This window comes from Taudactylus pleione, unplaced genomic scaffold (genome assembly GCF_031769625.1).
Source record: "Taudactylus pleione unplaced genomic scaffold, aTauple2 ptg000092l, whole genome shotgun sequence".
Classification (NCBI taxonomy): domain Eukaryota; kingdom Metazoa; phylum Chordata; class Amphibia; order Anura; family Myobatrachidae; genus Taudactylus; species Taudactylus pleione.
Window position 1 is genome coordinate 10,629,259 of NW_028284494.1, and position 14,652 is coordinate 10,643,910.

Genomic DNA, 14,652 nt, shown 5'->3' on the forward strand with positions numbered 1-14,652 from the left:
TATTCAGACGCAAGAAGATGGCCCGTCTAATGGGCGAGTTATTGGAGTGTCGCTGAAGTTGTTGCGAGCTCAGAGGCATAATCACTCACATTGAGGCCATACTCTGACGGACAATCTGCACCTAACATGGGACTGGTGCGACCAATGCGTGCATCTTAAGACGTGCCTAGCGGTTTTTGAGTGTCTACAGACACTCAAAGTGTGCATCTCAGTCCTGGCACATTCAGATGCACAGCTATACACCAGTTAAGGGTGTATACACCAGTTAAGGGTGGCAGCGGTATTTGCATAAAGCCTCTGACATACCACCGGCAAAAGACGCAGATACGATCGCCGCTGAGTGCGATATATCAAAAGCTGTTTATTCAGTGTAGTTTTAATGAAAAGGCATGGTATTGCTTCCATACTGTTGCTGTTACCATCTTTGGATGATGGTGCTTCTCTATCTTACAGCACTCTTGTGTACGATTGAACAATGCATCACACCCCCATGTCCCATGCATGACAATATAATGTATTGTGTGTAGTTATCCTTTAATTGTGAGCTTCACAAAATGTTATATGAAAGCATGCAGTCTGGTTCTCCGCTCAGGAAGAGGTTAGGCATTGTAGAAGAAATCAACGATAGCAGAGGAATGGAGTAAAATACATTTGTTAATCATCACAATACTAATGAACAAAGGGCCTGATTCAGAGCCCCTCGTAAGCGGCCGCTCATTCGCACTGAGCGATGTTCGCACAACTGCGCATGCGTATGGATTGTATTACGCATGCGCGAACCAGTCAGTGCGGCCGAAACTCGTTTGTTCGCAAAATAGTGAATGCCTGCTATTTTGAGTGACAGAAGGAGGCGTATGTGGGTGGTAACAGGGGAGGGTGCTTGAAAACGGGGAGTGGAATTCAGAACGCAGGCGTGCTTTAAGGTCAAAACGGGCGTTTTATGGGTGTGCATAATTAATACAGCAGCATCAGCGACCACGTCACTTGGTTTTTTTTTAGTCAGAACTACTCGCAAGAATAGCGGTTGAAAAAACCAACCACAAGAATAGCGAGCAGTTCATACGCTGGTCGATGTACTCGATTAATCTAATAAATAGCGGACATGATGTATGATGCGAGCGGCCAGGGGGCGTATTTTTCAAAATTTCGAACGCAAGTTTTGCTCGCTCGTTCAGATTTAGAGGCGTGAACAGACCGCAAAGTGCGAACGGTTCATTTGAATAGCCACCCCTTTTTTTTAAACAAACGACCGCAAATAGCAAGCGGCTCTGAATCAGGCCCAAAGAGCCAATACTTACTAATTCTTGAAAGTTTTTAATGTTCTCCTCCTTAAATGAAGTCACATATTCTTTTTTTCCTATCTGAAGAGGGTTTATACTAGCAGCACAGGTAACCTAGAAAAGAAAAAAACACTTTTATCCTCGTTAGCCGACCCTTCCAATAACAATAGATTTCATTTCGGATTTTGACGGTGAACTCTGTGTTTGTTGCAGAGACTCTAAGCAGCCACAGCGGCCAATTCTAGTGTTTCCTTGACGTGTTTGCTGCTGCAGATGCCTTTCCCAGCACAGTGTATGAGCGTAACACCAACACTGCTCCAAAATATTTTCAAGAGAAGGTCATAGGAAAGAAATCTTCTAGATTAAGTGGTGCATTTGACTTTACATCTGAAATGTTAATGATTCTGCCAGTTCCAATCCTCATTTTTTTTAACATGTTCACGCTGAGGAGCTTTTTCACAGGATGCAATCAGCATGTCGACAATGACACTGTTGACAGCCCAAAGGTCGACACCATAATGTGGAATGTCGACCTGGTTAAAATGTTAACACCTGCAAAAATGTTAAACCAGTTAAAATATTGCACACATGAAACGCAGTTAAAATGTCGACATGCTGTATGAAAGGTCGACACAGGCAAAATGTCGACAATGGGAATTTTAGGGTTAGCGCTAGGTTTAAAATTGGATGTCGACATTAAGTAAGTGTCGACATTCTATAAGTCAACATTGTGGCTTTCGACATGCTGAACAATACAGACATTTTTGTTGTCCCCGTCGACATTATGGGGTTTATACAATGACTTTTGACCTTGTGACTGTGGACAACAAATACAGAAACCCTTTTTAACATTGTACTGAGGTTAGACCAGGTGTAAATTAGAGGTAAGTTACAAAACAGAAATGCCACATTTGAAGCCACAATTGGGTAGAAGGAGGTGAAGGTGTTTTTAGACATTGGGAGCAAAGGGTTGGAATAAAGCAATCACTTCTGGTGTCACAATCATATGGCCACGGGAGTCAGGAAGAGCCCTGGAGTTTTTAATTGTGGGACTATTAGTATGTATTAGAGAGCATTCTGTATTTTATGGGCAGAACGATGGTGTAGAGGTTAGCATTACTGCATCACATCACTGAGGTCATGAGTTAAAATCTGTATGGAGTTTGTATGTTCTCCTCATGTTTGTAAGGGATTGGCAGGTTAATTGGCTTCTGACAAAAAGTAATCCTGTCATGTACGTTTGTCCATGTGGTAGGGAATATGGACTGCATGCACGCACACAGAGGGGGTTTCTGAGTACTCAGAAACCCCCCGCCGACGGACTAAATCTGTTTCATAGAGACGGAGACAGCCTTGTCTCCGTCTCTGAATGCTGCCATGCATTGGCCACGGGTCACCCGCAGCGCCGGGTGCGATAGAGCTGTCGCTCCTCAGATAGAGAGCTCTGATTGGCAGATCTCTCTGCAGAGAATTTGGCCGAGGCGGGGGCAACTACGCTTGCTGAGTAGCAGCAGCAGCTCCGCTGGACCCCGGCAGTGACCCTCCTCCTCCCTCCTCAGCCCTCGGTTTTGTAAGTATGCTTGCTTTCATGTGTGTGTGTATGTATGTAAGCTGTGTGTCCTGTGGGTAAATATGCATACATGTGTATGTGTGCATGCTTGTGTGTGTATATATATATATATATATATATATAAATAAAATGTATGGAAACCCCCCCTTAAAAATCCTGCGTTTGCCCCTGGACTGTAAGCTCCGCTGGGGGAAGGAACTGATGCAAATGAGTATTCTTTGGAAAGTGCTGAATATGATATGTGTGCTCTATAGATATAACTGTTAATAAATAAATATTAGTAAATATAGGTATCAGCTCAGCAGAGCCGTAATTAGTCTTTATGGTGCCCTGTGCCAGAGAGAGCATTGGCCACCCCCCCCACACCCCTCTGCCATTTTTTAAATAAAATAAGATAGTGCACATGAAAAAGGGCCATGGCTTCATGAAGAAGGGCCAGGAAAGAGATAGGGGAGACCAGGAGATGCTGGGGATAAAAGAAGAGGAAGCTACAAGTGATAATGATAATAAACAGGAAAAGTGACATTCCCAAACAGCGCCCCCTGCCCTGCGGTGCCCTGTGCCATGGCACTGGTCACACTACCCTAGTTATGGCCCTGCAGCTCAGTGCTGTCCAATCTGTGGCTTGTTTTCACTATGTCGGGCGGACACAAGGTCATACTCTCCCTGTTAGAGCAGTAACTAGCCCAGGTTATCTAGCACTGTGACTGACTGAGGATTCCGGGAGGAGAGTACTGCCTGGTTTACTACAGTACATGTGGTCATTTTGTGTATAAAGTGTATTACATTACTTGGAGTGTGCCTGGAAATGTGCTTCTCCAGTAAGAGGGTCCCATTAGAAGTACAGGAGGTAACCAATCTCCTCCAGAGAAGTGCACTTCCAAGTTCTTGAGTCAGTCTCTCATTTTACTACAAACACTTTGTTTTTGCAACATATTTATTGGTACTTTGAAGTGTTTGTCTCTATACCAGTGACCATCTGCATGCAGTGCTGTTACCACTGGGATCCTGTAGATCCCGGCTATCAGACCCATTATTAGTGGACACTTATTTTATGTATTTCATCCTCAGGATGAGTAGGGCCATTGGCAGAGATAGCGAGGGTCTACGTGCTAGTGCATCTCCCTATACAGCTTCTCAGCACTAAAGGTGGGTACACACCGTACAGATATATCTGCAGATGATGGTCGTTCACACACACTGAATGGCCATCATCTGCTTGTGCCCTCGGGTCCCGGCGGCCAGGGGCGGGACCCGGCGGCCAATGGGCAGGTCAGGGGCGTGTCCAGTCCCCCTCCTCGCGGCTGCCTTTGTGTGTGTACGGGCGGTCTGCAGACATATCTGTCCATCGGCTATGCAGCACAGCCAATGCGATATGTCGGTGAACGGCGACGTTCACCGTCAAATCGCGGGTACACACTGGCCGACGTGCCGCAGATACATTGGCCGATCAATTGATCGGCCAATGTATCTGTCAGTGTGTACCCAGCGTAAGACATCCTGCATTGCAGCGACGGAGGATGTCACTTAGCGCAGTGATAAGGGGTATGGTAATACATCTCCCCCAATGTCACCCTGGTACGCTGTAGTCTAATTGTGTTATATAATTGTGGATAAGGTTCCTTGTATAATCAGGTGCATACAGTAATTATACTCAGAGGTGCTAGCTTTCCGTTTACACCAATGCAGTGATAACGAATCTGTCTCCTCCCTCTCGTTAGCACATTTGAGCCAATAACATTAGTCCGGAGGAAATATAAAAACAAAAATGATTGTTACCTGGTCTGTCTGGATTGCTGTGATGTACAATAATGGGTTTCCTGCTTTCGTGTACTCGGGTACATTTACCGTTACAAACGCTGTGGTCACAGGAATGGTTCCGGTACTAATCTAGAATGACATATTATTATATACATGTAATATAAGTCAGAATATAACAGCATACAGCATGCCATGGCATAAAGAAAAATATCAAATAGCAGTTTCTACAAATATAGTAACTATAAAAGGTTTCATATATTATTAAAAATTGATTTATATAGCGCCAGCAACTTCCGTTTCGCTTTGCAATTAGGAACACAGTAATAAAACGAGACTGGGTAGTAACAGACAGAGAGGAAACGCAACTGCGAATGCAATAGCGATTGCGCATGCAGTTCAACTGCGATAGTGTGCTAATCCATTGCGATCGCTATCCCGTCGCAGCACTACACAAGGACGCTCACTTTACTTAGCACACATCTGTAATATTTAGCAAGACTGCGTAACCATCGGTACAATCGAGCACCATCGCAGCCTCACGCACACTTGCACAAGCTCTGACCTTACTCAGAAATTGCTAACTCCATCGCACGCTATCAGGCCTCAGGCTACGTAGGGCATCACATGGATAATTTACCACCCACAAATGGCACTTCCTGTAAATAACTCTGCCATGGGTCTGTGTAGAGATCGCAGTCCCCATCGCAGCGGCCGGTTTGCGCATTTGTGAGAACAGATCTCCTCTGCAAAAGCCGGGCGAGGCAGTGGGGCTGACCGGTCGCATCACATGCAACATCGCCAGTTAAGGGCTTAAATTCAATAAGTGAGAATTTAAATTCGAGATGAGTGGTTTGGTTCTTCTGGCTCAGATCTTCCCACCAAGTTAGGATGTCAGAATGAGGCAAAACGGTCATATTTCATGGACATCTCAACACAGATATCCATGACAAATGACGTTTTGCCTCGTTCAGAGCCAGAACCAAACTGCTCATTTCTAACTTACATCCATAGTTGCCAAGTCCACTTATAACAAGCGGAATTGGGCTTGTTTTTTCCCCAGTTGCTTGTTTTTTTGGATGGTTGCTTGTTGCTTGTTTTTGGGCTTATTTTTTTTTAGGTAGCTTGTTTTTGGGCTTGATAGCCAGGTCCCACTACTAAGGTGAGCAAATGTTATATAGCTCCTTCCCCAATCCATTTATGTTTAGCTGTCTGTCTGTATGTATATCTCTCTGTATATGTAGTTATATAGATATGGATAACTAGAATGACTCGTTTAAACGATCAATAGAAGTTACATTTTCCCATATGTCAGTTATTTTGTTTTGACGTGTTTGTGTAAATTACTCTTTTGTCCTGTATATTGCCACGCACAGAGGGCCTGATTCACCAGTGCTCACTAGTTGCTTTGCGCAGGACCCATTCTGTGCATGTGAAGAAGGGGTCCTGCTATATCACACAGGCACCTGTATGCATTTGCCTGATTGACAGGCAGAGGAGTTTGCGGGGCGGAGACGGCCTGCGTTACTGGAAACGGGGGCGTTGCCTCTGTTTTCTGCATTCCCGGAAACGGGCGGGGACATGTAGCCCGTTTTTTCCCGGGAGTGGCAAGGCTAGGATCTGCATCCATGGACGCTGACTTCCTGGCCTTGCATGATGACAGAACACGGCCAGCTTCAGCTACCGCAGCCTGACCAACGGTGCAACCATTGCGATCGATGGTTGCAATGGTGATCCCAGACTGCAACCTTGGTCCACAGATGCAGCAAGGAGATTTCAGGCACCTTCTGCTGCATTTGCATTTTAGGAAGGACAGAATTACAAAGATGCTTGTGTGCAGCTTTGCAATTCTATCCTATGACGAATCAGGCCCTGAGTGCCCTGCGCTTTACTTCGCACAGTGGAGTCTATTCGTAGAGCAGGGAAAAGCCGTGCTTTGCAAATATTTATAATATGTATTTGAATAAAATGAACAATAACTTTGTGGTTTTCATTAAATTACCCCCACCCCCGTACCACCATATGGAGATGGGGGAAGGGGAGCAGAACCAAAACCAGAGCTGCCAAGAGTAAGCTGTAAGCTAGATAGGTTTTTAGTTTACGTAATGTTAGAAAGTTGGCCGTTCTGCTAGTTGTATGTGAAATTCCAGAAAAAGAAATGTGCAACACTACAAATGAATAGTTTACACAAAACACCCTGTGCAAAAGGTATACAGGCAAAAAAATATATATAAGCATTTTACTCACCTTTATAGAGAAGTTAAATTCTGGACCAATTTCATCTAAATGATTCACCAATGACGGAACGCTGGCACCAGAGAACACCTCATAAAAGTGAATGTTGGACGTTCTAGTAATAAAAACAATGATCAACAAAGTTTCACACAATATTAGGTTTATGTCATTACTGTAATAAATTATTTTCTGTTTCTTAAAGTGGAATGTGACAATTAGAAAACAGCACTTATTTCCAGTTTAAGGAAGCGGATTAGACAGGAGATGCGCTGAACTTGATGAGCTAATGTATACTAACCACAACCTAGAGCTTATAGGCAACACTAGAAAGCACTGCTGCCTTGCTGTTGCCAGATGCTGCACCCGTTAGGGCACTGGGAAGTATGCGAGTATCCCAGGAGCGACCAGGCTGAGACCACTTACAGACAGGCGGCAAGAACCGGGACTAATGCCGGGTTGATGACGCCATCGGCGTCATGTGATGAGCCAGCGCTTGGAGATGATCTCATCTCCAAGTACCAGCTCCCCCTATGCAGAGAACGGGGACCGGGTCGCATAGACCCAGGTTACCCGTTCACACTGCTTCACGAGCCAGGTTGAACCTGCGTGACTAGGGTTGAAATGCCAGGTCACTTGACCCGGCTTATTTCAACCCTGCCCTTTTCAAAGGGGTATTAGCAGAGAAGAACTGATAACATTGGGCAAGCCATGTGGAATCAGTGATGTCTATTTACTAAGCCTTGCATTGAGATAAAAGTGAAAGGAGATGAAGCACCAGCCAATCAGTTCCTAATTGCCATGTCACAGGCTGTGTTTGAAAAATGACAGCTAGGAGCTGGTTGGTTGGTATTTTATCTCCATTCACTTTATCTCCATCCAAGGCTTAGTAAATAACTAAATAGTAACTGCTAAGTACAGTCACACATTATCATCATCCAGCATTTCTAATACAGAAGCATATGTACTATACAGCAATTATACAAACAAATCACAAGCAGTAAACATACAAAAGAGAGAGACTAGATCAGCTGTATAAAGCTGGAAACATACGGTGCATTAAAACTAAAGTAGTAGAGATGCTGTATGCTCTGATTGTGTGTATTTTGTATGGATTTTCTTTAGACTACATCACCAATTCTAGCAGTCCAGCCACACCTGCCATAGGGGAATCGGGCCAGCCAAGAAAATGTGAGCCTGCCTAGAAGTAAACAACCCTAAGCTGAAGGCACTAGGACTCTTCCCACACCCCCAGGACAATGGGTGCAGGTATTAAAGTTTAATTAGTTAGATCATAATTTCTTTTTTTCTTTTTGGTTGCAGCACTGCAGGTCCCTACAAGCCCCCTGACATGCCTAAAGTGTTTGGGTACACAGGTGCTTGTAGAACTACAAGTGCTATCAGACCCACTGGTGTCACAGCAAGCTAGCACTTGTAGAACTATAAGATCCAGCACATGTCCTGGCATCCAGGGCTTGCTGAGACATGTAGTTCATCTGAAAAAGAAATACAGGCAAATGGACACAAGAAATGTAAAATAATAATAATACTTTCCCATACACCATCATTCGTCACTTTATCGTTCACCTAAATGCTGGGGGTCCCCTCCTTTCTCTCCTACCTGCTATCCGTATTGGAAGCAAAATTCCAAAAACCAAAGGATCAATGCTGACATGTTCCTGGCAGACCAGTGACACAATTTCTGGGTCCTCGTTGAACCCTGGCCACAAATGGATGACGCACACACATCATCTGTACTAATTGTACTTTGGTCTTATGTAAACCTTCATTATGTGGTCCAGAGGGGAAATCAGCTCTGAATTTCAATGAATGACAAATGTGTAAATGTCATGTGTAAAACATGTAAAGGGAATGGTACATGTTAAACAGCATTTCTCCCTAAGGACGACATTTCCAGGATTACAGTAACTGTTATATACTGTATATGAACTAATTTGTTAATGTTGGATTTTTTTTACCAGTCTGTTTTTCTTTTCCCCTTTTAAAGCTATTATCATGTGTTTAATGCTGTCAGTTACATATTATTTAGTAATCCTCCGGGGAGCGAAACCATACATTAGTTCGTACTCCTGAAAGTCGTTTAACCATAACAGGAAATTTATTGGTCTGAACTAATTGTATGAAGTTATTTACATTCAGCATTTTGAGATCATTGGATGTAATAACTTGTAAGTCCTATGTTATGTATGAGTCATTGTGTTGCTAAAATAATATTGCTCAGTCCTGCAAGCAGGGGCGTCTTAAGAGAGGAGGGAGCCCGTTTGCATTCTCCGTGCAGGGCCCCCTCCTCTCTCCCCGGCGGCTGGCAGCCGACTGACGCGGCTGGCTGGCCACCGCAGAAGCAGTAGACTCTGGGTACTAGAGTGTGCCCGGTGTCTACTGAGCATGCGCAGAACGCCGGAAAAAATGGGCGCGGCGGCCATTTTCCGGTGTTCTGTGCAGCACTGACACCCAACGCGGGACCACGGACAGGTGAGTTTTAAATTATATGGGTGCAGGGTGTGCGGTGCGGGGTCCCCCTGGACCCGGTGGCATGTGTGCCCCGCATTCCCTGTACCCATTATAGATATGCCCCTGCCTGCAAACATTAGTCACGTAAATCGTAAGAGCCTGAAGTAAAGGGGTTAATCTGCTTGGTATGGGATTTAGGCCGAGTACACATTACAAGATATATTGGATGATATATTGTTCCGGTGCGGATCGAAACGACATATCGTCCATATCGTCTAATGTGTACGCACAATCAAGCGTGCACATATGTTATCAGCGGCGTTGTCCCGTCGGCTGTGCTGCACGTCAGACAGGACAACATTGCTGATGACGGCATGCAGGTAAGTGGGGGATGGAAGGCTATATTGTGCGGTCATACACCGGATCGTGCAGTGTTTATGCCGACCGATATATATCGATCCATCGGGTCAGGTGGGATACACATCGTTCTGAATTGTACCCAGCCTATCTCCTATCTGTCATCCTGACTCCTTCTCACTGTATGATAATACTTCTATCTTTAAATAAAATCTGTAATAAAGGTAATATTTATTAATGCAATTCCTAAGAAATAGGCCTGTGATATTGACTAAATATTGTTGCTGCAAAAATACCTTTTGTATACACTTCTGTGCATCCCAGCTGCAGTTTTCAGGCTGTGCATATTTTTTAAAGCGCAGAACTAGGATTGTGGCTGTAAACCACAACTCACACAGGAGCAAATGTATTAAGATTTGAGCTAATGTCACAAAACACTCTGACATCTATAATTATTTTCCTGGAATGTATTATTTATCTTCTTTGTCCGGAACAGCTCTTCTGATACGCCACTGTCATGACGAAGAGTTCCCTCTGTCTCCCGAATGTGCAACAGTGCTCGAGTTCCTCCTCACTGTGCAGATGAACTAATCATCCAACTCCAGGGACCGATAAGGGTTAGAGAGGCTGATTCAGGTTGGAACGGAATTGCAAAGCTGCACGCGTGCAGAAATGCAATTCTGTCATTGTAAATATGCAAATGCAGCAGGAGGTGTAGGACACCCCCTGCTGCATTTGCGATCCCAGCACTGCGATCGAGGTCACAGGCTGGCCTGTCGGTGGTCGATGGTCGCGATGATGGATGACGCCGGGCCGCCGGCCAGCTGAGTAAGCCTCGGCTTACTCAGGCTGGCTGGCTTGCGAGGCCTGGAAACTGTGTAGGTAGACGCAGTCCCTGGCCTTGCCACTCCCAGAAAACGGGGCGGGAACGGTGGCCAACCCCACCCCCGCAAATCCCCTTAAATGCCTGTATCTGTCAATCAGGCGGACGCACAGAAGGGGCTGCATGCGATTACGGAGGACCCATTCTGCAGACTCGCAGGACGGGTCCTGCTCGTTCAGCATTGCGCTTGCGTGCAATGCTGAATCAGCCCCAAAGACAACATACGCATTTTGGGTAATACAGATGAGGCCAATATTTGATATAAACTATTATAACAATGATCAGAATCTTCTTACGCTAAAGACACCTGAATACCCATTATATGTGTTTTTTTCTTCTGCTGACCATATTATGGATTGTTAATTGATTGAACTTTGTAAAGACTGGTTAAGTTGACACAAATGTGACTTATGTGCTACTGTATACCCATTTTTTTTTTTACCATGGAATATAATCAAACATAAAAGTGCTAAAAATATAGGCGGTGTGGTGCACCCCTGCTGCTCTGCTCCTAGGCCCGAGGGGAAGTGGAGGAGCAGCTGCAGACACGCAGAGGAGGAATCTGATCCATCATTCATGTTGTAGTCAAAACAACCTTATAATGCCAACAAAAGCTTGTAATAAAAAGGACGTCAAGTGCCGAAAAATAAACAAAAATTCAGAGCTTGATAAAAACGTCATTGCTACAAAGGACATGAGTGCTGCGATGTTCTAGTGAAAAAAAATGCAGATACTTGAGGAATGCAGGATATTTGCGATATCTCCTGCGTTACTTCTTAATACATACCAGCGATACTAAAATAATGCATTTACACACGGTAAGTGCTGCTTCCACTTGTTTTTCCTTTAGAATGTAAGCTCTCACAAGCAGAGCCCTCTTCCCTCACGTGCTTCTCCTTCCCCCTACGTATAGTATCATGTACTCCTAACTCCCCACAACAGCACCTAACACTTGGTTGCTCATGTCCTGTTGCTTTGTGTTATGCAGCTATATTTATAACCATGTCCTTGTCCTGCATTGTTTTGTATTACTATTAACTGTTTTTCTTGTGTGCTCATTTATTTACTATGTAAGGCGCTGTGGAACCTTTGTGGCGCCATATAAATAAAGGATAATAATAAGAAAGCTTTGATAAATATGTCCCATAGTCCATTGAAAATATGCATCCAATAGCATCACTAGACATGAAAAGGCTGATGCAGGGTTGGATGCAAGTCAGTATTGCGGACGGATCTTGTGTGTTTTCGCACAGCGTATGCTCCTTTGCTAAGCATCGTACGCAACTCAATTGCATCCCTGCATGTGGCTGAAGGGGTATAACTGGGTGATAACAGGGAATCTGCACATAGTTAAAGTATTAGCGAGGATGTGTCAACTGAACTGTGGGCTATGTGCAAAGAGACAAATCCCTGCACCAAGGATAAGGCTGGAGTAAGTGCGCACTAATAATGATGATGACTATATAACCACGTGTGTGGATATAGGCGGGGTGGTTGCAGAGACTGTACAACTCATACAGGCAAATAATCATATATGTGTTTGTGCACGAAAGACGGTTTACATTACGAGGATGTCTCTTCCTTCTAACGTCGTCACAAACCTGCCTGTAGCCTTTAATTTAATTAAGGTCAAAGCTAATACTTGCAGAGAAGATAACACAAAATGCAGTTTGAGGTTGGGAGGGAAAAGGCCACACAGATGGATGGATGTTCTAATCTAAAGCTCACAGGCTACCAATATGTTTTGGCAAATATGTATATTATGGTTAACTGAGTGTTAGGATCTGCGGTTAGCAGATCATCTTGGTTGCAGTTCCCAGTCTAAAGGTGGGTACACACCTGACAGATATATCTGCAGATGATGGTCGTTCATACACACTGAACAGCCAGCATCTGCTTGTGCCCTCGGGTCCCGGCGGCCGAGGGGTGGGTAGGGGGCGTGTCCCGCCTCCTCCACATAGCTGCTGCTGTGTGTGTACGGGCGGTCTGCAGACCGCCAGTACACACTTGCCGATGGACAGATATGTCTGTGCAGCACAGCCCATGCGATATGTCGGTGAACAACGACATTCACAGACATATCGCGGGTACACACTGGCCAACGGGCAGCAGATATATTGGCCGATCGGCCAATGTATCTGTCAGTGTGTACCCAGCATTAGTTGCTACTGGGACACTGCATTAAATCCTGTCTTGTCAGTATTTAGCCTAGGCTGTCATTCCTGTCTGTCTGTGTGCTGATCTCATGTGTTCTAATTACTGTCTGTCTCTGTGCAGTATCAGCTGCACACTAGTTAATTGTCTTCTCTGTGTGAACAGGCCAGGTGCACATTAGTCTGTCATTAGGGAGGCTTGCAGGGCTTTCTCTGATTGGACCCTGTATCTGTTAAATTGCAGCCAGCCCTTCATTCCTTGCCGGTGATAGCGTTTTCATGTGTTTCCGGTTGTGACCAGTCTTCTGTTTGTTTCGGTCAAGTTCCAGTTCTCCTGTTTGCTTTATTTCTTGTCTGCCGCTTGTACCATCCAGGCGACACGGTCCGCATAACATCTGCTGTTTGCCGCTCGTGTCATCTTGGCAGCACGGTGTGCATTTCTACTCCCAGCCGCTTGTGTCATCTTGGCGGCACAGAGTGCACTCGCAGTCCTGAATGCGCAATCCAGCGTCCAGCGGCTTGTGCCAACTTGACGGGACTGGTCGCACCTCAGTGTCCTAAGTGCACAATCCAGTGCACAAATGCCTGTGTAAACCCGGCAACATAGGCCGCATCTCAGTGTCCAAAGTGCGCAATCCAGTGCACCAACGCCTGTGTCAACCCGGCGACATAGGCTGCACCTCAGCGTCCTTAGTGCGCAATCTAGCGCGCCAACGCCAGCGTCTACCAGCCAAGGCCTACCAGCCCTCAAGGCTGCCACACAGCCCAAAGGCTGCATCTTGCCCACGGCCCACAGGTTGCTAACAGCCAAAACATAACAGCCCTCAAGGCTGCCACACAGCCCAAAGGCTGCATCATGCTCATGGCCCACAGGCTGCTACCAGCCAAGACATACCAGCCCTCAAGGCTGTCACACAGCCCAAAGGCTGCATCTCTCTCACAGCCCATTGGCCACTACTAGCCAAGAATTACCAGCCCACAAGGCTGCTACACGGCCCAAAGGGTGCAACTTATTCCACGGCCCACAGGCCACTACCTGCTAAGAATAATCAGCCCTCAAAACTGCTACCCGGCCGCAGCAAGCCAAGCTATCCAGCCCTAAAGGGTGTTGCTGGACTGAGTTAATTACTGAGTGAGTGAGTGAGTGAGTGTGAGTGAGTGAGTGGGCAAAGCAGAGTTAAATTTAATTCACTTTGTGAAAATGAGTTAGGTAGGTATGACAGGTATGAGAACTTGTTAGACTTGTTCATGTTAACAGTGAATAAAAAAGATAACTGATTTACCTCAAAATAGGGGAGCAGTAATTGGATGTAATTCTCAGTATCCCATACCTCCAATAGCTTATTGTTCATAATATATACTGTATATCTATATAGTAAGCGAGAAAGTGTGTGTGAATATGTGTGTGTCTCTGTCTGTTTGTCCTTTATGCACGGCCAGAGTTTTGTACACTAGCTCCACCAATTTTGGCATGGTGTTGTAGTTTGACCAGGATTAGGTTTTTGGCTGTATTTGAAGTTTGTTAGGCACAGGCTGATATGTGCCAGTGGGGAACAGGCAGAGCTCCAACGGAAGAGCAGTAAGTCGGAGGATCAACTGTCACACTGCACCTGCACTGACAGTTGCTAATTTTCACCAAGCACATTTTCATATGCCATGGTCTCTAATGTTGGTCTGCACTGATTTATTCTCGGCAATGATTTCTCATCTGCACTGATTTCTGAAACCGCAGTGATTTGGGAAGCTATACTGATTTCTGCCCTGTAAGTCACTCTGCCCCTGATATACCCCATTCCAAACAGTCAGAGAATAAGTCTGCCTACGCTGTCATTTACTCCTACATTGCATTGATATCCAGGTGTGAATTACTTCTGTGTTCCCTGTCAAAGCTTTCCCCCTTTAGTATACCGCACAATGTTAGCAAACAGTGGGGTCCGTTTCAGGATC

At 45.2% G+C, this 14,652-nt stretch overlaps 1 protein-coding gene across 2 annotated transcripts in view; it reads right to left on the reverse strand.

Moving 5' to 3' along the window:
* ITGA2 (integrin subunit alpha 2) overlaps positions 1–14,652 on the reverse strand; it is a 185,031-nt gene that overhangs the window by 21,748 nt on the left and 148,631 nt on the right. The window contains exons 24-26 of one of the 2 annotated variants that reach the window (XM_088469430.1): positions 6,856–6,958; positions 4,630–4,740; positions 1,299–1,394 (exon numbers count right to left, since the gene is read on the reverse strand). In XM_088469430.1, the coding sequence (XP_088325556.1) occupies positions 1,299–1,394; positions 4,630–4,740; positions 6,856–6,958 (310 nt within the window). Of the gene's footprint in view, positions 1–1,298; positions 1,833–4,629; positions 4,741–6,855; positions 6,959–14,652 lie in introns of those variants that run through there. The other variant, XM_088469431.1, reaches the window with a different exon arrangement.